At 43.0% G+C, this 23,571-nt stretch overlaps 1 protein-coding gene across 1 annotated transcript in view; it reads right to left on the bottom strand.

Moving 5' to 3' along the window:
* The window catches only part of LOC307027971 (nuclear factor of activated T-cells, cytoplasmic 3-like), a gene marked incomplete at its 3' end in the record, with an annotated part of 32,859 nt that overhangs the window by 5,619 nt on the left and 3,669 nt on the right, over nucleotides 1-23,571 (bottom strand). The window contains exons 2-3 of the mRNA XM_079662663.1: nucleotides 9,345-10,527; nucleotides 1,666-1,860 (exon numbers count right to left, since the gene is read on the bottom strand). Of these exons, the coding sequence (XP_079518789.1) occupies nucleotides 1,666-1,860; nucleotides 9,345-10,527 (1,378 nt within the window). The remainder of the gene's footprint in view (nucleotides 1-1,665; nucleotides 1,861-9,344; nucleotides 10,528-23,571) is intronic.

Raw genomic sequence — 23,571 nt, 5'->3', positions numbered from 1 at the left:
GTTCTTGGGGGGCGTTCACGCATAATGTCTTTTTGTCATGAAAAACGCTGGCCACAGCGTCTTTTCCTGTACAAAAAGCAGCTGTCAGCATATTTTGTTGCTATAGGAAACCACAACTCTGCTTGCGATTGGTCAGCTGTCAGCAGTGTTATTACGGGTACGTTCGTAAATGCACGAACGGTCAGTCCGCTCGGACAACCCGTCTGTTCCGCCAGAGCACCCAGCTGTGAGCGCTCAGAGCGCAGCGCTCTGGACTGTGGAACGGGGACGCTCGGAGCGCTCTGAGCGCATTTACGAACGTACCCTACAAAAAGCAGCCGGGAGCGGACCGGAAGTCATTGTAATTTTGGGATCGCGACTGTTAATAATCTGTGTTACTTTGTTAAATTTCGATATGTTTTGATATGACAAATTCCACTAACAGATTCGAACTAAGTGGTCAGTTTATGAAAATAATACCCGTTTCTATGTCTGCTACGACATGGAAGAGCTGGCTAGCCAGGCTGCTCCACACAGCTCTGTTTGTTCAAAATTACAACGACTTCCGGTCCGCTCCCGGCACGATGTCTTGTCATGTCACCAGCTAGCCCTCTAGCGTTTGCCGCCATATCATGACACTACCCCCCCCCCTAAATATTAGCATCATAAAACAACAAAAATCATATCACATCAGCAAAATGGCCGCGAAAAAGATAAAATGCAGACAGTACTCTATTGAATATCTTAGCTATGGCTTCATACCGTCTCCTATGCACAACTCCCAATGTGTTTACTTTGCGAACATGTATTTTCCAATGAGGGAATGAAACCCTCACGTTTAAAGGAGCACCTTACCAAGATCCACCCGGATAAGGCAGATAAGGAGCGTCCGTTCTTCCGGGCCCTCAAAGAGAAACATGGTAGGAGCACCATCAGCAGTCTCTTCGATAGGAAGACCACCCAGACTGACAGCGGGCTAATAGCGTCATATAACATCTCTTTGCTGATAGCCAAATGTGGGCAGCCGTTCACAATCGGAGAGAAGTTGGTACTCCCTGCCATCAAAGAGGTCATATCTACTGTGATGGAGCGTGATCCCACACAGGTGCTGAAATCGCTTGAACTTGACGGCCTCAGGTGCACTGCGACTGAAACTAAGTTCTCTGCAACCCGCAGTGAAGAAACTGGCGGAGAACCACCAAGCGCAGGGCTCACACTAACCTTCCCCCCCACGCAATTTGGCGAAATGCAACACCTTTCCGACCTGTTAGTTCTGTAGGCCTAATGTACAGTTTTGTAGCCTACTGTTTGTTCTGCACTGGACATGTGTGAAATTGCTGCTGTTCCGTAGCAGTCTGTTTGTATTCTCTGCTCTTGTCTGAGTTTGTTTAACACACATTCACATGGCTTTTCTGCTCTCTGGTAAACTAATGATAATGATATTCCAACTGCCCAGTTAAATCAAATCTATTATTTGGCATTCAGTGACATGCTTTTTAAATGATATAACACAGAATATTAGTCAACATTAATATTCAGGGAAGAAAATAAGTCTACTTTTTTTGATGGGGGGCGGTAAGAGACCTGGATAATGGACAGGGGGGCGCTGGCCCAAAAAAGGTTGAGAATCCCTGGTCTACAGCTTCAGAGTTAAATGACAAAATGATTGGGGTTTTTGCTGAGCACCAAACATGTGGGAAAATGTCCAAATATGTTACCTTGGCAATCGGGTGGCCACCGGAAGAAGCTTTGACGGCTCCTCGGCTGCCCTCGGTCTCGTAGTGCGCTCGGTGGTGGGCTTTGGGTTGCACTTCAATCTTCAATTCATACTGGCCAAACTGGCTCGGCAGCGGCCAGTCCAGAGGAGGCAGTGAGGAGGTCCTGAGGAGAGAAAACCAAAGCAAACACAAAGAGGGAGAGTAGATTAGACCTTTGAACCGAAACATACAAGGCTTTTGTAAAAGATGTATTAAAAGTAAAAAGTGAAAATGTGTTTGGTTGTTTAAAAAGATGCTCTTCAAAGATAAATAGGGAGTTTGTGAAAGTTAGTTCATGTACAGTAAGCGTTATAGACAAATATGAGAAATTGGTCTCAGTCTTTTTCTCCAGATTTGTCCACCCGTCATTTTTGTTTCAGAATTTTTGAAATATATATAACTTCTGAAAAATGGGTCCAAAATATACTTGGTGACTCTAAGGAGAAAGGATCGGCTTATCCAGGTTAACGTTCACTTCTCCCATTGGAGGTAATATATTCAGACCTGGCGTTAGTCTCCTAAAGGGGCGTGTTCATGGCAAAGATACAGGACATTGGCTCTCAGTCCGGTGTCTCTTCTTTAAAACTAATTTGGTTGTAGTATTTACTTTAAAAAAATTGCCCTGAAGCTTAAAGCTGAGAGCATGAAATGTAATCAGTGATGAAGAAATAGGCCTTAACAGAAAAGGTTTGCCTCATTTCAAAATCAGTTTTAGTCATTTATGTGACTTTACAGTGTAGGGTCAAGCCAGACAACCTCTCTTTCAACTTTGCGGCTGTTACAGCAATCTGAAAAGGTTCAAATGTGGTGTTCCCCCTTCGTAGCCCGAGACAGCATAATAGGTGTGAAATGTGTGAATAACATGCTCAGCCCCAGCAGACGGTGAATCACTGGAGAGCTCACATACATTAATCCTATCCTTAAACACAGCACTGGTAATAGGTCAGGTTAAGACTCTAAGGTTGAATCATTTACTGTGGGGTTTTTCTTTCTTTGTGAGTCTTCTGTGTGGGTCAGGATGAGAGTGTGTGTCAGTGACAGTGACTAAATTGCTCTCTGTGTGTGTGTGTGTGTGTGTGTGTGTGTGTGTGTGTGTGTGTGTGTGTGTGTGTGTGTGTGTGTGTGTGTGTGTGTGTGTGTGTGTGTGTGTGTGTGTGTGTGTGTGTGTGTGTGTGTGTGTGTGTGTGTGTGTGTGTGTGTGTGTGTGTGTGTGTGTGTGTGTGTTTTATGTGTAGTGCACCACAGGGGCTGGCATTGTATGTTTTTCCTCCATGCCTAGTCTGTTTCTAGTTGTTTACTGTGTAGTCCCCAATCATATTTGAACAGCTGCACTCAGAAATAAAAAAAAACAATGGCCTTCTCCGCTGAGAAACTGTGTCTGTCCATCCGAGTGCATTAGATCAGATTATCCCTGAAAACATTTAGTAAACACTGGCATGAACCATTAGCATCAACCCAAATTGTAACCTTTTCCAAATGTTCTTATATCCAATATGCTGGTTATATAATTGATTAATTATGTTCCAGTACAATAATAAAATGTTACCAAAACACATTCAGAAGATGGTTCATCCACAGGTTGATGCTGTCTTACCTAAATGGTTTCATCTCCTTATGTCATAGTTTGACACATTTTGTAGGCGTTTGCTAATTTGAGAATACCTCTTTATTTTACTCTGTGATACCTTTACTGAACCTTTAAATATGTTTAACCGAATGTCTTTGAGACATCTTGACAATGTGTACACAATTAATGATTCATGGCGCTAGAGGCCTACTATAGGGCGGAACAAGCTATATGTGTGTCATCCAGGTGTGTTATCTGGTAGCAGTTACAGAGTGTACTTGTTTACTAGCGTGGCAGTATAGACGTAAATTACACACCTGTGTGTGAGTGTGAGTGTGCGTTTGTACTCTCACCGAATCCATGCATGTGTGTCTTTATGTCTATAGCTGTGCATGTTAGGCCTGGGTCAGTAAATCAAGTCCAGCTGTAGTGCTGTGTCATGGGCCAAGAAGCAGCCTATGCTACACACTGATTTCTAGCACAGTGTGGGCCACTGTAGGCTCTTTGTGGCACAGCAGTGGCTTTAGCTTTTACTTGGCTCAATCGTCATAAACGGTAGAAGCTCCTAGCATGCAAACATCCAAGTCCAAACGGCATGATAGATCTTTGACAGTACAAATAGTTCTCAAGGGAAAGTTTGTAAAGTTTTAGCTAGCATGGCTGACTCCCGTAATTCTTCCCTTTCCAAACGCCTGTCAAGTGCTGGCTACGTTCAGACCAATCTGATCAGACTGAATGAAAGACATCTGAGTAGGGCTTTCAGTGGAGCCATTTCACTTCACTGCCTTACAGACTGGCACCAATTTCAAAGGAAACACTGCATTTATGGGATGAAAGGTCATGTGTCTGATATTTTTGAAGATGTTTGAACCAACTAGATGCAGCTTTTTGGTTTCAAATCTATGCACACACATTTTCCTATGGTATGGTGATATTGAAAGGTCACCGAAAGCGACTTTAAGTTGTACTTGTAACTGTCAAGCTTAAGAAACTCAGTGACTATAGACTTTAGGCACATAATGTAGTGGGGCAAAAAAGTATTTAGTCAGCCACCAATTGTGCAAGTTCTCCCACTTAGAAAGATGAGAGAGGCCTGTCATTTTCATCCTAGGTATACCTCAACTATGAGAGACAAAATGAGAAAAAGAAAATCCAGAAAATCACATTGTCTGATTTTTAAAGGCTTTATTTGCAAATGATGGTGGAAAATAAGTATTTGGTCAATAACAAAAGTTCATCTCAATACTTTGTTATATACCCTTTGTTGGCAATGACAGAGGTCAAATGTTTTCTGTAAGTCTTCACAAGGTTTTCACACACTGTTGCTGGTATTTTGGCCCATTCCTCCATGCAGATCTCCTCTAGAGCAGTGATGTTTTGGGGCTGTCGCTGGGCAACACAGACTTTCAACTCCCTCCAAAGATTTTCTATGGGGTTGAGATCTGGAGACTGGCTAGGCCACTCCAGGACCTTGAAATGCTTCTTACGAAGCCACTCCTTCGTTGCCCGGGCGGTGTGTTTGGGATCATTGTCATGCTGAAAGACCCAGCCACGTTTCATCTTCAATGCCCTTGCTGATGGAAGGAGGTTGTCACTCAAAATCTCACGATACATGGCCCCATTCATTCTTTCCTTTACACGGATCAGTCGTCCTGGTCCCTTTGCAGAAAAACAGCCCCAAAGCATGATGTTTCCACCCCCATGTTTCACAGTAGGTATGGTGTTCTTTGGATGCAACTCAGCATTCTTTCTCCTCCAAACACGTCTAGTTGAGTTTTTACTGAAAAGTTATATTTTGGTTTCATCTGACCATATGACATTCTCCCAATCCTCTTCTGGATCATCTAAATGCTCTCTAGCAAACTTCAGACGGGCCTGGACATGTACTGGCTTAAGCAGGGGGACACGTCTGGCACTGCAGGATTTGAGTCCCTGGCGGCGTAGTGTGTTACTCATGGTCGCCTTTGTTACTTTGGTCCCAGCTCTCTGCAGGTCATTGACTAGGTCCTCCCGTGTGGTTCTGGGATTTTTGCTCACCGTTCTTGTGATCATTTTGACCCCACGGGGTGAGATCTTGCGTGGAGCCCCAGATCAAGGGAGATTATCAGTGGTCTTGTATGTCTTCCATTTTCTAATAATTGCTCCCACAGTTGATTTCTTCACACCAAGCTGCTTACCTATTGCAGATGCAGTCTTCCCAGCCTGGTGCAGGTCTACAATTTTGTTTCTGGTGTCCTTTGACAGCACTTTGGTCTTGGCCATAGTGGAGTTTGGAGTGTGACAGTTTGAGGTTGTGGACAGGTGTCTTTTATACTGATAACGAGTTCAAACAGGTGCCATTAATACAGTTAACAAGTGGAGGACAGAGGAGGCTCTTAAGGAAGAAGTTACAGGTCTGTGAGAGCCAGAAATCTTGTTTGTTTGTAGGTGACCAAATACTTATTTTCCACCATCATTTGCAAATAAATTCTTTAAAAATCAGACAATGTGATTTCCTGGATTTTTTTTTCATTCTGTCTCTCATAGTTGAGGTATACCTAGGATGAAAATTACAGGCCTCTCGCATCTTTTTAAGTGGGAGAACTTGCACAATTGGTGGCTGACTAAATACTTTGTTGCCCCACGGGTGTATATTACAAACAGTCATATCCTGCTTCAAAACAAAGTTATGACAGTATGATTATCTGCTCGGAGTAACCGTGATGGTAAAATGTTTAGCCTGTTGTGTCAATAGTCAACAAATAGCTGTGATCACATGCCAGCTGCTCTATCTAAGGTCTAAAACAGTGTATAAAGGCATCCTTATTCAGTTTTTCTCCCGGTTACTATGACATATCCACCAATGAAGAGTGCGTTAGCATGGCTGCTCTGGTGACAGGAGTAGAGGAGGACAGAGGAAATATGAGCTTTGTGACGGAGCAGAGCAGAAGCGGTGGCCTATGTTCTCCTGACACAGCATAACCTTTCTCAAATGTCTGAGCCATGCTGTAGGGGCTCCCACTCTGATCACTGTCCCACAACCCAAATACCCTTCTCTACATTTCTTCTCCATTGTCCCACCATCAGCCTGTGCATCCAATGAATCCTGCAGCCTTCATGTTGCACCAACCAGTCATATTTGAAGTCGTGAAATGACACCTAGTTACATATTTATTCAATGCATTGGAAACATGGATTGTGCATAACAATGGAAGCCCTGTTTATATTGTCGTCCTGCAGCTTTATAATGAAAGCCCATTACATGTACAATTATTTGTTATTATCCCAGTGATGCAGTGGTCATTGTTATTTTTTCCTGCCACTAAATTCTATCTTACTGACTGGAGATGTACATACTGTATTTGCCACTGAGTAAAACCGTCGTTTTCTTTAAAGGTCCCATGTCATGGCCATTTCTACTGATCATAATTCCATTGTTGAGTTATACTAAAATAAATCAATATTGTGCAATTTTCCAAACTCACATTGGTTTCTCATACAGCATCTCTGTATAGTATGTCTATTCACTCTCTGTCCTAAACGGCTTGTTGGAGCTCCTGCCCCCCCCACCCTCCCTGTGAGCCCAGTGGCCGTCTGCGAGACAGCGAGACACAGAGAAACCCAGCGCGAAAAACACACACACCCGCAGACTGGCTGTGAGTTTGTGTGTGTGCCCAGGCTGAGTTCCACGGTGCCGCGGTGTCTCGCCGACCCCACACCAGTGAGCCGGCTCACAGTGTCCCGCTCCTCGCAGCAGCGAGCCTCGCAACGTCCCGCCGAGTGTGTGTGAGGAAGTCCGCGGATTGGTCAAAACGGCTCTGCGGGCGTAACGTAATGGCTCGTTACGTCACTATACCCGAAATACGTCACTATACCCAAGAAGTAAACAATGAAAAAAGAGAAATCCCCAACGAGGCGTTCTGGTGCAGCATAGAAAGGTCTTTTCTGTGTTAGAGTTTTACTCGCTACAGGATGTACTTTGAGGGTTTGTGACTCTGCAGACCGTTTCCATGCAGAAAATCCTACATAACGCACAAGGGGACGGGTAATAACCAGAAAAGCATGACATGGGAACTTTAAATAAATCTTTTGGGAGCCAAGTCATAAGAGTGCCGTTAATATTTCATTGCAGAGAGACTGAACACCGAAGTGCCTGAACACAACTCCACCCACCCTAACCCAAGCCAGCCCATTCCACCTGAGCCATCTGGTCAACAAACTCGTAACACACATGTGCATACACAAAGGCAACTCCAAAAGAGGCCAGGGCAGTATTCTGTCATACTTTCATACCTTCTCTGACCTGGCCTGACCTGGTTAATTATGGTATTTGTTTAAAAGCTTGAAAGGAGCTGCAGGTGACAAGCAAAACACAGACCTACTCAACTCACTGATCTAACACCGTCTGACTATACATGTTTACATTTTGTTAAAGGACTATCCCTTTTTTTATGTCAATGTGAGCAACTGCTTCAGGCAGGTTTGGCAATTGTTCTAGAGCTGCATTTTTTTAAAGTCTGGATATTGCATAGGTCTATACTGCGAGTCTGATAACGTCTTAAATAATTGGGCAGCCCCTAATGGTTCGGTAGTGTGTGTAGGAATACCTTTTGGTCATTATTGGAATTAAAAGCATAGTTAAGAAAAACAGGAGCTTCTGGTTTGCTCGTGATACAGCGATGTAGACATGACTCAGTTGCTGCTCTATCCCTGATCTGTGGCCTAAGGACATTTCACTAACAAGGGCAAAGATGCAAATATGAAATGGTGACTCATCATAGAGCCGTCTCTGTTACCCTGTTATTGTCTGGAGAGTGTTAGGTCTATGTGAGCAAGGGTGTGTGTGTGTGTGTGTGTGTGTGTGTGTGTGTGTGTGTGTGTGTGTGTGTGTGTGTGTGTGTTTGTGTTTGTGTGTGTGCGCGTGTGTGTGTGTGTGTGTGTGTGTGTGTGTGTGTGTGTGTGTGTGTGTGTGTGTGTGTGTGTGTGTGTGTGTGTGTGTGTGTGTGTGTGTGTGTGTGTGTGTGTGTGTGTGTGTGTGTGTGTGTGTGTGTGTGTGTGTGTGTGTGTGTGTGTGTGTGTGTGTGTGTGTGTGTGTGTGTGTGTGTGTGGGTGTGTGTGGCCCCCTTGCCATATGTGCCCTGTGCTGATTTACAGTGCTAGGGGCCAGTGCACACAAACAAGGCCAGGTCTTCATCTGCTGCACACATTGGAGAACAGACAGCCGACTCCTCTCCAAAAATACTCCATTATGAGTTTCTTAAATCACCAATCACTCTTTAATGTGGATATGTTGCCTGTGTGTTTGTGTGCCTGTTTGGAGTGGTTGGTGCTGTGTGTCCCCATGTTCCCTGCCACAAACTAATCAACTTGTATTAGTCTATGATGTAACTAAGTCAGATAAATACTGGTGATACTGTTCAAAGCTCAAAGTTCCCTTGCTGTTGAACATGTATCTGCTTTATCAAAGGCTTATTATTCATCCAACGTGCTATTAGATACTCATTGACAGCATCGCAATCACACTTGTCACCCTAGATCAAACTTTCCAATATTTATGACTCCTCGCAACACTCTATACAAATAAAATCATCACTGAGGTCTATTGTTTAGTTGACCTACTGATTGATTTTAAGATTGCCAACATATAATGATGTCTTGCCAAGCAGTGAGTGCCTCAATGATTAACAAAATACTGACCAAGATGCAGTTAATGCCACATTGCCTTTTGTTTTTTTACTATAAGTCAAACACACTGCTTAGTTCGAGGATGTTAATCCAGTAAGAATCCATTATGCCCCCCTATACATGTCAGCACAACTCTTAACAAATACAAACAGGAAACAGAAAAGAAAAAAAACGATTGCAACAGAAAGTTATTTCAAAAAGTTGAGAAAGTCCTCACTGACATTTGAAAAGTTCAAATGCTTTGTCACTTCCTCTCCCACTTTACATCTGCATGAATCCTTTACTTAAGTGACTGTTGGAGCTACATTGAGACAAGATGGTTTTTAGTGAAATCCTACAGTTTGTCTCCTAATATTCTTAAAAATCAGAAAGCTTACCTGAATATGGGCGTATGACCAGGTTTGGGTTTATTCCATGAGAAGTGAGAGGGCACTGAGAGGAACTGTTCCCCGGGCCCGTCCTTCTTCAGACTGTGGAGACCATCGTCAGAAGGAGAGTCTAGATTCGGAGACATATTTCCTTGGTCATCTAGCCCCATCTCCCCTGTCCCAGTCTGCATTGCTGTTCTGTCCTGCGACGTCTTCCTCGTCTTGGACGGGATGTCTGCCTCTGATGGACAGCACTGGAACGGAGACATGCCTAAAGAAGGACTGCCGATCCATGTGTCCTCCGTCACGCTGCCCCTGGGTGAAGGTCCTGGTGTGGGTGAGGGTGAGTGATGAGGAGACAAGGAGGCGGGGTAGCAGATGTCAGCGCTGGAGTGGCGCCTCTTCCCACAGGGTGAGGTGGGACGTGAGGAGGGCCTAGAGGTGGGACGCGGGCTAAGCCAATTCTCATCGGTGACACTGGTGCGTGGCGAGTGGCACGGGGACGTCCGGGGTGACAGGCTGATGGAGTGGGAGTGGTGCACGAAGGCGGGGTGATGGTGCTGCCAGTTGGGCTGCTCCTCCAAAACCCCCCCACAGGTTTGAGGGGAGATACATCCCGGGGGAGTCAGAGGGGAGCCGAGGGTGAAGCGGGCCGCCGCCTCGTTTAGCTCCGATTCAACATCGTCATAGACGTGTGAGAAAGATTCACAGGAGGAGGCGTCAGAGAACCAGCTCCGAGAGGAGAGGCTGCTGCACGGACTCGGGCTGAGCGAAGAGTCCCGGTACGAGTGGTCCAGAGGCAGGTACAGGTGGTCTCTGGACAGGGGCCTATCCACATGATAGACCCCATCAGGCCCATTGGCCCTCAGATCCTGCTCATTGGCGTCCATCTCCTGCTGGCAGCTGGGGGAGATGGAGGTGATCTGGATGCTGGGGCACTCGAAGGCCTTCGGAGCCTCCACAGGAGCCGAGGGCAGCAGAGGGGAGGAGCCGTACTTGGAGCCTGGGGCTTCATATCTGGGAGGATCCGATCCTTGTCTGTGTGAGTGAAGGCGTGGGGAGGAGCTGATGAACTGGGAGTGGGGCTGCATGCCATGACGAGGCAGGCCAAGAGACTGGTGGTTGGTGATCATAGACTGGGGCTGGCCCACATTCAGGATGTAGAACGACGTGTTGTCATCGGGCTCCAGGTCTAGGAGAATGACAGAAAGAGAAGATTCAGAAACAGCAATCTAGAGAAAAGCTCAAGTATTACTTTTGTTATTTCTCAAGTTCGTTAGTTTGACTTTACTGTGTCAAAGAATAGGTAAAAAACAAATAACTGTCGGTAGGAATATCCAGAGTCACTCTCATCGAGAAGTTTAAAAGCTTATGTTAATAACACAAAGATTAAAATAGTGAGAGTTGAAATGCTACACCTTAGTTGTGTCACAGCTCCTAAAGCCACATTCTTGAGATCATGTGATACCTAGGTCTTAAGTGGCGGAGTCAAGGTGGTGTTTAAGCAGACAAAAGCACTATTGGGCATAGCTGCAACATCATTCACATCCAGCCCGACCTTTAATCAATCCTAATCACAGTCAGAAGTACAGCAGAGAGGAATGGACAGTGTAAAACAAATAATGGAGTCATTTGGGTCAAAAGTAGAGCTTCTGGTGACTCGCCAGATCCAAAATAAAACAACGATAATGCGGCCAACCTACCAACTAAAGGAAAAAAATCATATTTGAGAATATTTTATATTACTGTACCAAGAGTGGTATAGACTCTCATACAGGCCTATTCAACTTTGATTTAAAGTGATAAGAGGATTGATCATGTGTATATTTCAACCTGGTGATACTTTGCTTCTCCTACTAGTCATGTGTTGACCTTGACCAGGACTTTGCTTGATTCTCTGGTTGCCAAAATTGCACCAAATGATTTGATCACAGACCAATAACATTGCGTTTGCCACTTGAGTTTGTGCTTGCGATTGAGACCAGATTCAGGAAATTGGAGGCCAGAGTGTTGCTGGGTAGCAGGCAGTCATACAGGCATTGTTCCAAGAGGGATAACCGATGAACAGCACTACTCAGGAAACAAATTCACACAACGGTGCGTGCTGTCGGCTGTCATCACAGCTAGCGCCGGCAGGCTATTTATATCAAAGGTCATCCAACACAGGCTGCGAGCACACACACACACACACACACACACACACACACACACACACACACACACACACACACACACACACACACACACACACACACACACACACACACACACACACACACACACACACACACACACACACACACACACACACACACACACACACACACACACACACACACACACACACACACACACACACACACACACACACACACACACACACACACACACACACACACACACACACACAAACACAAGAACCCACTGTCCGCATTGGCACTACTCTGTTAGAGGTTATTGATAAACTTCCACTGGATATGCTCTGCTGCTCCCAATGGGGCAGTTACACCCCTCCTCCCCCCCCCCGCCATTCCAGTGTTTCACATGCACAGACATTTAGAAAGACAACAGGAAATCATAATGTTTATGTTCTTATATAGAAGTGGAAATTTTCCCCAAAACATCTCATCATGCGGATATGAACTTGTGACCATTAAGCTTTATGTATCATGTAGAGCAGAGAACATACATTTTACAAATTATGTTTTTTTGCAGAGCACTACTCACCTAACCAACATCAAACTTCAGAAAATATGTGTTTTTTAGGACTTTTGAGCTATTAATACAACCTCTGCTTCACAAGAAATATGAACTTTAATAAATAAAAAGCCAATGCCCATTCTTTACACACCTAGCTTAGCTAAAGCAACCATGAAACTTGCACAGGATAAGGTTAATAACTTCAAATTGAGTGAATTGACGTTAGCATATTTGTGTCCTCTGTTTTTAAATAATAAACCGTAATGTTTTTTTTAAATCAGATATTAAAGGTGGCTTTAAAAAGCTTTTTTCTTCCTGCCCTCGTGTCCTCTCTATCCAACAGCAGCCGGCTCTTTATTTATAGCCGCTCGGCTTCGCACTGGCCCTGCCTGCCAGTCACAAGACCCAGCAGTGGACCCTCTGACGACAGCGTCTGACTGACGGGGGAAGAGAAGGACAACGTCGAGAGGAACAGAATGAGGCTGGGAGGAAAAGAAAAAAAAAGATGGCAGCCGGACTTAGGAAATAACATGAAGAGAACAGGAAAGAAGAAAGAGACAGAGGGCACCACTAAAGACAGAAACACACACCATAACAGAGGGAGGCAAGCTGCCTTTTCTACCAATTAGACGGCAGTATACCGTGCACACAGAAAGACAACTATTACTTCATAGTGACATGAGTTTCTTGGTTGCAAAATATTCCCCGTCTGTCATAATGATGACAAAGCAAATCCATCTCATGAGTGATGCTTCATCTTCTTCTAACTACTAATAAAAGCTACATTTGCAATTTAAATTAATCCAATATAAAAATCTGGATTAAAAACATGGCCAAAGGACTAGTATTAACCCGTTCACGTTGCATTAAGTGTTCCTTTTAAGAAGCCTTATCCCAGACTGCTTTAGAGAGACATATTCACCTAGAAGGATTTAACATTAATACAAAATGTTGAATCCAGGAAATACATTTTCATCTGCTTCTGAATTGTTTTTCAGTTTGCTTTTCTGTGTAGCTTCTTAGCTCAAAACAAAACTTGACAAGGTTGTTGAAGCTCTGTGGAATCAAACCAAGAAAAATATTGAATTCAGATAATTATAATTCATTGCAGGGCAGTCTTAGGTGCTGACTCAGTAATGAGCTGCTGCCTTAGGTGCTAATTACATACAATTAGCAAGCGCCAATTGAATGAAAGTCACAGATAAATGTGCCTTGTGTTGTATGGTGTAAATCTGGCACTGTTTTAATAAACTTGTCTTTTTTATTTCTGACACTGCTGTATGAATTTATTGCGATAAACCACCTGTGGTATACAACTGTGAAAAGGTGCACTTTTGCTGCAATGTCTGTCAGTAGCAATAGGTCATTTAGTATACAGCATCATGTACAGCGAGATATATAAATGAAATGAAATCAGTACATCTTCTAACATATTGACCACACTGTCTCACGTTGTTACCATGTCCTAAAGTTGCCTCCTGCATAACAGTGAAATTAAAATATGACAAAAAGGACTAAAGATGGGATAGCCACAAAAAGCCATTAACTTTTCTACCCTTGGATTTCTTTACACTTCATACATTGTGAAGAGGTTATTAGCAGAGTTGCAAAGTGCGGGTCGGAACAGGGGACGACCCTGTTACCTGGCCCACAGCCCCCTCCTTGCCCTGATGTAACATTAGCATGCTACCTAAAACCCTCGAGTGTGGGGAAAGGGTTGGGTGGTGGGAAACCCCTGAGTCAGAGCCAAACAACAGTCACCTTAGGAAATCAGGTCAGAGAGGAGATAACAGGAGATGTGAGGAGACGAGAGCAGAGGAGATAGCAATGGAAGTGTTTTTGTATCAATGGCCTTGGTTGCAAAGCCCCTGAAAGCGTATCCATACATCAGACAGCCAATCCGGTTAAAGAACGATCCGTAAGAGGCTTTGCTGTACCAAAGATAATAATAGCTCTCCTCACTGGGAGATGTTTTAGTGAAGCATCTTTGTGGATATGTGCAACACACCACAAAGACTGTTGTGTTCTCAGGGTAACCACAGGGAGCGGCCTGACCCACTGTTGATGGTGCCATCCACTTTGGCTCCTTGACACAAAGCCCAACACGCTGACCGTCACACTGCCTGGGGATTCTCGTTTAATCCACAGAGACTTTGTTGCTTCCTCCTCTACTCTCACTGTCCACAAAGTGTGTCAGGGTCCTGTGATGGGCAGTGACACACAGGCCCACATTCTGAGAAAGCCCAGTGTACTACGGAGGGAGGGAAGGATTAGTCTGTTTCAAAGAAGATGACAAGTTCATTGCTGAGGCAGGTTCCTGCTAGTTCACCCAGAATCTCTTCATGTGTGTGTATGTGCATGTGGGTAATAAAGTGTGGGTGGTGTATGACTGTGTGTATTTTCCTGTTTGCCTGTGGTTGTACTTTTCTGCCTTCCTGTGTGTTTTTTGCACTTACTGTATAGGTATATGAGAGTGTTTGTGTGTATATGCTGTCTTAGGTTACCCACTAGCCCAAACACCATGTGGTGCTGGAGCTAAAGGGTAACCTTAGCCAGGGTTCCCTTTGTGGTGGGCAAGCAGGTTGATTAGAGCAGGCTCTGCTTACATCCCCTGTACAAAGTCTTTGTGTTGGGCCCAGTGTCCTCTTTCAGCCCTCCTCCAGAGCTGCTGACCAACAGACCAGAGCAGAAGTTTGCCACCCCGTCAGGTACTATAAGCCTCATGGGATATACAGTATGGTATATCCCCAGATAAAAGTCCAAATGAACACATTTTAAAGGAAGTATATCTTTTTTCTTTTTTCTGTGGTCTGCAAAACAAAATCTCAGTGCTGGATGCTCATGAAACATTATTTTTTTACATTTCAGAGGTCTAAAGGTATCAGTCCACATCGGTTCAACAAAAAGGTTGTATAAGAGTTCTGTTTAAAGCTCAGAGTTAGGGATTTGACGGTCTATTTTTTAATTTTTTATTATTAATTCTGTTTGCGTCACTGCGCGGAGCACATTTGCTCTTATTTTTATGCAAAGCAACAGCAGGGCAAGGAATGTGATCAGTGCCCAGCTGTCACTTAATGAAAATAGAAAACACAAGTTCTATCATGGTATTGATAAATAGTGTATACCTTGATTAATACATAAAGTAATAATTACATTATAACCTTAAAAATAACTCTAATTGTAATATTTGGCATAATACTTTGTTGATGTAGATAGTTGTAGCGATTCGCAGCAGAGTCCAAGCTAATCTATTTTCTACCCCCTGGGTTTTCCTATAACTGTGGCTCGTTGGCTACGTTTCTAAACACGGAGCCTGTGACGCACATGCACACGTATATATAGTAAGGGTTGGCCTACACCTGGGTGTCTTAAGCTTGCTGAATGGGTGCGTGCCAAACCCCCTGGTGATCCCTGAATGTATCCGTGGTTTGGTCTGTGCACATATAACATTCAGTGAGAGTGAGCAAGAGGGCACAACGAGTCAGATTCCTTTTATCAGTTATGAGGCGCAAATCACAAATAAGGTAACATTCTGAGGTAGGTATTATTCTGACATATTGTTCTGTAATGTTATGTTAGGGTTACACTACTCACTAGCCAGCAGAGGCTTAACAACAGCAGACTTAGCCAATGTTAACATATGCCGGCAGCTAAATTAAGCTCCTAATTAACAATCTCATGCCGAGGTAACATTATGGGATAAACATAGAGTGCCAAATTACCACCTGAACTAAATACCCACCAACAGACGAAGATCCCTTTCAAACACATCACTAATTGCATTAAGAGTACATTATTTGGTGCTATAAAGGGATCTAGGATTTAGGAAAGGGTTATTCTTACAATGTAATCAAATAATAGGTTTCATGGAAATTGCAGGGCTATAATTGCAAACTATAAACGTACAATTGAACGTATAATTTAACCCTAACCCTAATAGGAACAAAAACTGGATTTTAAAAATATATCAAACAACATTTAATAATTACAATTTGATCAAAACAAATGCCTTGAGATGATATTTATTTGAAATCATTAGAGAAGGAAAAAACAGATATCCAGCAGACAAACGCCACATCATGTAAGATATGTCTGTAACAAAAGGTTTTTTCAGGGCGTACAGCTGAATGACAACAGAAATTACATTTAGCCTCAGGAGGTAAACACCATACTCATTTGACAGATATGACCACAACCAAACCCCATCCCTGATTCCATCAAAGAATAAAATCCACAGTATAAGTATTAAATCCAACAGAAAAGGAAACCAGATTGTCGAAATTATTATATACCACTATTCATTCAATATTAGCGATTGCATATACATTCACTGATGTATCTTGTCTGGTATAAAGCCTCATCTTTGACACCCAATTGTGTTTACATGCATTTAAAAAACTTTACTCCACTTTTACTTCTTGATGTCGCTTGCATGTTAACTCAGGTTTTTGAGTAACCACAAGGTTTTCACAGTGCATCAAAATATTGTTACTCCCCCGTTTAACTTTGCCTCCTCCACTAAACTGTTTTCTTGTGTGCATGTTAACAAACAGTGTGTCACTCGGTTTATGTATGTATTGGTTGTCAGTGGGAGCAGGAGAGTGCATTAGGATATTGGCCTCCAAGGCGAACACAAGCTGCTTGATGGCCTGCAATAACCCAGAGCAGATAACATCAGAGGCTACTGCTAGCAGCTTGACATTTAAACAATCTGTCAGGGCTGACTGTGCATGTGCCTGAAAAGATCTGCCCGGGGGAGAGAGAGAGAGAGAGAGAGAGAGAGAGAGAGAGAGAGAGAGAGAGAGAGAGAGAGAGAGAGAGAGAGAGAGAGAGAGAGAGAGAGAGCAAGAGGGAGAGGGACATGCAGGGAAAGCTTTTGTGGGCCTGTATATGTGTGAGAAAAAGCGAGAGACAGTGTGTGTGTTTGAGAGAGAAATACAAAGCGAGAGACATGAGCAAGAGAAGAGGTGACATTTACTAACTGCAGGTCTTAGTAGTGACTCTACAGTATATATACACACCACTGATAAATGCACAAGTGTGTCAACCAATATCCTCCAACCGAGTCCATAACAAATCATAGAGATTATTATACTTTATACTGTATATACTATGTTCCTGGAATATACAAGCATCAACACAGTTATGCTTGTTTTAGAACTAAGTATATATACATAAGACGGATTGTTTTATATGTAGCTCTGTACACTTTCCTTATCTCCACATGTCAACAGTGATGACACAACCTGCTGGTCTTGACCCACCTTCACGCAGATTAATTAAAGCGTACCGGCAGAACCACATGGATGATGAGGATATGGTGAGGTGGTGAAAAGAAAGGCAGTGTCCTCAAGTAAAGGGTCCATCTGCTGAGTTTCTGAGAGTCTCACCACAGTGCCGTTGCTCTTTATCGTGCTTGTGATCAGCAGGAAATAATCAAGGAAAAAACAGGAAGGCAGCAATTCCCACTCCAAAATCTTAAATGGAATTGAAATCCAGAAAATAACTTCGCCTAAATTAGGTAAACACTTTTTTTTTTTGTGTGTGTGTGTTTTTCAAAGCTCAACAAGTTCATACAGGTTTCCCAAGAGGACTAGAATATCTTGGGGCCCCGATTCATGTTTTAAACTTTTAAGCATGTGCATTATGTGCTCAGTAGTTCATATTTTTAAAACCTCTATCCACAATTAGTGTGGCCTTTACACCCAGCTGTCAAAGTCCACATGGTCCACATTCCAACCGTGACCCATGTGGTCTCATTACGCAGTGAAAATCAAACTGGTGCATTACAAGTTTTAAAAATGTAACTAGTGTAACTATATTTAAATACATATATCCGCCAAAAAGGTTATCTTTTTGGTTTGGTTGTTGATTTGTTTGTCAACAAGATTATGAAAAATATCTATCATAAAGCATAGAAGAGCCCATACCATTTTGGAGCGCATCCTCACATTAGTTTTGCACGCTCATTTTGGAATGATCATTTCACACCTAGGGTTAGGGTTAGGGTAAGTGCCTGATGTAGAGGTGACCACACATTAGCCTGACTGGAATAAGGCATTGAGGGTTAGCCTAAAATCAAATGGGATTCAAAACAGCGTAATCCCTGCGTAGCAAGCCTCATAGTAAAAGAGACCAAAGAAAATATGAGAAAAAGAAGCCAGATGCAGAAGTTCAACAGCTTTCTCTCTGGTGTAATGCAGCCTCTGACATGTTGATACAGCGCAGCCAGCGGTAGCTTCAGTTACACTAAATTTAAACTAGACAGATGCCACACATATTTACTCATGCCTCGCCCCGGGAAACAAACGTCTCATTCATCACACTGGGTGCTGGGACCCCTCCAGTTCAGTAGGGTCACGGGGCACCCACATGGAGATCTAGCCCCACATGTGGACCTCATGCATGACTGTCGGACCTTTCACCTCTCTGCCTTTTACACTTTCATAGAAGTATTAGAATCTGCAGTTCCATAAATCCTCTTTTTCTGTCACATAAAGCCTTCAATATGAAACTATAATACTTACAAAGTCTACGGACATTCTAACTCTCCACCGTCTTAGCTCTGTTTGTGTGTTTTCCACTCTTCTTTTATTTGCTTTTTGATTATATATATATAGGTATATTATCTCCTGTGGTTGTCTAAAGTAACTAAACTAATGCATATTAAAAGGTATCCATGTCCTACATGTGTAATATGAACAATCCTCCAAATCAAATGTGCAAAAAGACACGTTATACTTGCATATTAACTGAGTGGGAATCAAGTGCAGTGCACACAACATACAACTACCGGTATATCAACAAAATCTAAATTTGGGCATATTTGAACAAAAAAGTGAGACCATACGAAAATAAAATTGGCCATACGTGTATAAATAAATAAAAACGTATTTATTTGTCATCTTTCAGCACTTCAGTACAGCCTGTACTCTGATGACAGCTGCTTGTCTGAGTGGTGGCTCCCACTCCTCAATATACAGTCCAGACCAACACGTGCACACACACGCACACACACACCTGGCTAGAGAGTGGGAGTGCCGGCACACTCACCTGGAGATGTAGCGCACAGCATTCTTCCACTCCTCTCCTCGTTAAGATCGCAAAGTGCTTGAGCAGTAAAAAGTTGAAGGCTGCAGACGTGCTGGGACTAGAGGGGTTCTCCGGCACTAAGTACAAACGAGTCACTAGAACCTGCCGCCTGCCCTCTGCCACTCTCTCTGGGAGCTCAAAATAGTCCACCATGAGAGCGATGTAATTTCAGTCTTTCCCACGACAAGGACTGCGAGGATCGTGCTCTTGGTTCAGAGAAGCGGAGCAATGACAACAACATACACAAGGGCAAAAAGCTTTCTCCAATGGCTGCCCTCAGTTTGATCCCTGAAGCTAAAAAGGTTGCAAAGGTTGCAAAGACAATCCTTCAGGTACAATAAATGCCACAGCATGCGGAACAGAATCAAACCCAACTAGTCAGTAAGTGGTTGTGGTGACTGCTGGCATCTGGAGATTTCATTGGCCTAGATCAACCTCTCTGATGTCACTGGTGGTCTCTTTCACATCCTGAGAAAAAGACGTGAGAAAGGAAAGAAGCCTCACTGGTGGTGGCTGGTCTACAACGTGCCGCCTGGTATGGTGGCAATTGACAAACCAACGTCTTTGGGTTTGAGATAAGAAGCCAATGGATATGGAGTATATACAAAAGTAAGAAAAGAACATTCAAGATAACAAGAGTCAGTAGGTAAACAAAAACGCTGTTCATCTTCGCCAAGTGAGAGAGCAATGTGCCCCCCTCTCCTTTTATTACCCCCTGCCATCTGAACCCCACATGGCATGTCTGGGCAGAGAGCCAGACACCTCCGCTATGGATCGACTACCATGCCACCCATAAAGGGCACTTGTGCACCCCCCCCTGACTCATACCACCTCAAAAGCCCATTGAGGCCACTGCTTGGACCTGCTTAACCCTAACCCACCAATACCTTGTTTCCACAACTCATTCTATCACCAATGGATCAAGTGGTACTTTGAGCGATAAGCCCAAATACATGTTGTGAGTGAGATGGAGTATTTGTAATACGAAATTAGATTCAAAATAAGTGAAAGGGGAAATATGTTCTATAATTAGTTTGTTCGACCAAGCTTAACCTTAGTTGAAAGCAGGTGCCTGTCTGTGGCGGCGAAGCGTCTCTTACTGACTCTTTTCAGCGTCGTTGGCTTCACAATGATAGCTATGAGCTACAACGTCTGGGATTGAGAGACCTTTTTGCATAAAGCTACTCAACACATGACTGAGATACTTCTTGACACGTGGTTTCCCCTGCCTATGTAAATCTACAGGAGGCCGCCTACGCGTGTTGGTTTTCAACAGCCTAAATTGACAAATTAGAAAAAGAAAAAAAACACTTAGCTGCTCAACCATCTCAAGATAAATCTGCTGTAAAACAACGAAACAAGAGAACAGGCAACGGGGAGTTGCTATTAATAAAAAACGTTAAAATGCACGCTTCTTCTTTTCATTTCATATCATACATGGAGTTTATTGTGAAGTGGCCGGATGAAGTTCAGGGTAGAGGGATAACTTTTTTAACTATTTCTAATAGACTTTCTTGAAAGGGTTGAAATGGTTTTTTTCGGTTTTTGAATATCTGTCTATGAGCTAACTACCGATAGACTACCTGTTGTTGCATTAGTTTTAAGAAGTCAATTGGGTAAAACCCCTCTCATAAAGCAGTGTAAGGGGAAATAGCATAATTCAAGCACAAAATAATCAAACTATGCATTTTCCAATGTCTTGACTATGATTAGGAAACGACAGAGGGGTCAAAAAAACTCGGTGTAAAAGCTAACCACGTTATCTCAAAGTTTAAAAAAGACAATTGTTCAGCCAATGAGTCTTTCTTGTCTAGGTAAAACATTATCTATTTTCAAGCGGACCATACACCAGTTAAAAAGTGGAAAATAACTGTATTGACTGAGCCAACCACACAATGGTGAGGCTTCCACCATTAACATATTAAACAATATACTACAGATAGAATACTCTGATTATTTCTAAAATGTTGCATTATCTCTGATATTGCTGTACAGAATACTTGTATTACTCTTTGTCCACTGTTTACGCACTAAGCCATATTGCTACGGTAGAATTGTATATATTGAACTTTTTTCTTGGCGATCTGAAACCATCTCCTGAAACAAGACTACACCTAATGAATGCAAATAATACCAACACTTAAACCAAAATTAATATTTGATTAGGTCATCCCCTAACTGAGAAAAAATATAGCTAGAAGAGACTTTTAATTAGATATGTTGTTATAATGCTGGTGTTGATTATATAGCTATTATCCTTTTTTCACAACTTTTTCAGTAAATGTTATGAATGACTCTTTCTAGTTCTGGTGATTCACAGAAGAACTTCTATTCAGCAGGCACTGTATATCATCTCGGGAAACCCCTTTCTGTCAAGTGGCTGATTCCTCTGTATTTAACAGCAATACCTCAAATCAAAGAGGTTTCCTGAGCAACAAGAAAACACTCAGAGAGAGCAAGAAAGTGAGAAGACAAACATCCATAGCAAACAGACAAAGAAAGCAGAACAAAAAGGACAGACATAGGAAGGGCGTTTTTCTGAACCACGATATTACACAGATTTCTAATCACATTCACTACAAGGAAAAATGCTGAAAGACAACGAGAAATCTCACAATTCTGCTAAAAGAGAAAGTGAGCAGAAAGCCAACAGTCAGCTAAATTAAAGAACAAGATATAAAACAAATATGTAGAGGAGAGTTGTCGCAAATATGAGCAACCAGCTTTCAAAGGTATGGTAACATATTCGTACTTTCTGTTTAAAGGGGACCTATCATGCAAAATGCACCTTTGTACGTCTTTTACACATGAATATGTGTCCCCGGTGTTCCAGGGAACTCACCAAGTGTCAGAAAACACAACACTCTCTATTTTCCTCCTTAGCCAAATCTCTAAAAAAAGGGGCTGCAACGGATCTGAAAAAAACATATCCAGGTTTCAACACTTTTCTACGTCACAAAGAGGTGCTCCGCTTATTGGTCAACTCTCCACCTATCAGGGGAATGAGCCACGGCCACGTGCATTGCCAAACCTCTCATTCGCATATACTCTAGGACGGATTTCCGTCCATTTGGCTATTCATATGTTAACGAAACGACAGACTTCCGCGCATATCAGCGGCTGTCGGATTAAAACAGTTTAATGCACTTTTAACACTCACGTACCCAGGATTCCTGCTCCTTTCCTGGGTTACAAAGTGAGGTGACGCAGCCTGTCCTCTGGGTGCGCTCTGTGGGGTGGGGGAGTATCGCAGCCTGCTCCTCTCTGCCTGCCTGACGCTGCGCTTGCCTCTATCCACACAACTTTTCCCCGCCTTTCGGAGACTTATTGCTGGGTCAAACTCTAAGTTACAAACTGTACACATTGCATTCTCGCTAATTAGCCAAAATATGAACGGAATACGTAGCAAGCATCGTAACAAACAGTGTAAAATAAATAGGGACAACAGCTTGTCAACTAACCATTCAGAAACGTCCTGCTGCAACCGAGATGTTTGCACCTCCACCAAAACCTCCGCTGCTTCAGGGTCAGTTTCTGGATCAAATTGATAATATGCTTGACCACATGCATTGCTCTGAGATGACATGTTTATTCCACACTCGTAATCACAGCAAACATGGTAACGTGACTCTCGCCGGCTCATGCCCCCTTCTTCTGCAGGGGGGCGTGGTCAGCTGCTGCTCAGAATTTTCAAAGACAGGCCTGGAATAGAGCGAAAATGAGCGAAACGAGGCATGGCTAAAAAATGATCTGTTTGGTATTTTGAAAAATAAAATGTATAAATATACCTTATATAGGTATGGTCATACACTATATCATTTAAATATAGCATGATAGGTCTCCTTTAAATAAGGTATGATGTGGCACTGGTCCATTTTTATTTGGGGAGAGTTCTCTCTTTTTTTCACAACGTTCAACAAGTTCAAGCTGCAATAACAATAAGCTGCTAAGTGGAGTCGATTTTGTCAGATATTCACAGACATTAGAAGTTCTTCAGGTTGTAACAAAAACAAGCCCTGACTTGATTCCCGCCTGCACAGTGGAAGAACAACTGAGGAGTGTGCAGCTCCCCGTGACTCTGGCTGTTTGATCCTGCATTACACTTCAGTTATTCATTTGGACATGCGCCCCCAGTTGCACAGAGGTGCTTTTATTCCGAAATTATTCCAACTGCAAGTTTTCCCCTTCGTCCCATCTCCAAATCAATCTTCCCTTAATCGAAGGAAAAGTGTATTTAAATCTGCATAAGCCAAAACTTCATGAAGTCATTACTTTCCCCATGAAAAGCACAGCGTTCACATGTTCCAATGGTTAAGGCCCAAAGACAGAAACAGATGAAGAACATTCATTTAGCATGAAAGAATAACACAGATGGCATTAATCAATGAATGTGTGGGTTGAAATCCACTGTATGATCTTCGTTACATCTTATATCACTCAGCTT

Source organism: Notothenia rossii (assembly GCF_949606895.1).
Source record: "Notothenia rossii genome assembly, chromosome: 2".
NCBI classification, from domain to species: domain Eukaryota; kingdom Metazoa; phylum Chordata; class Actinopteri; order Perciformes; family Nototheniidae; genus Notothenia; species Notothenia rossii.
Note: the sequence above shows the minus strand (reverse complement) of the source record. Positions and strands in the feature narration are given on the sequence as shown.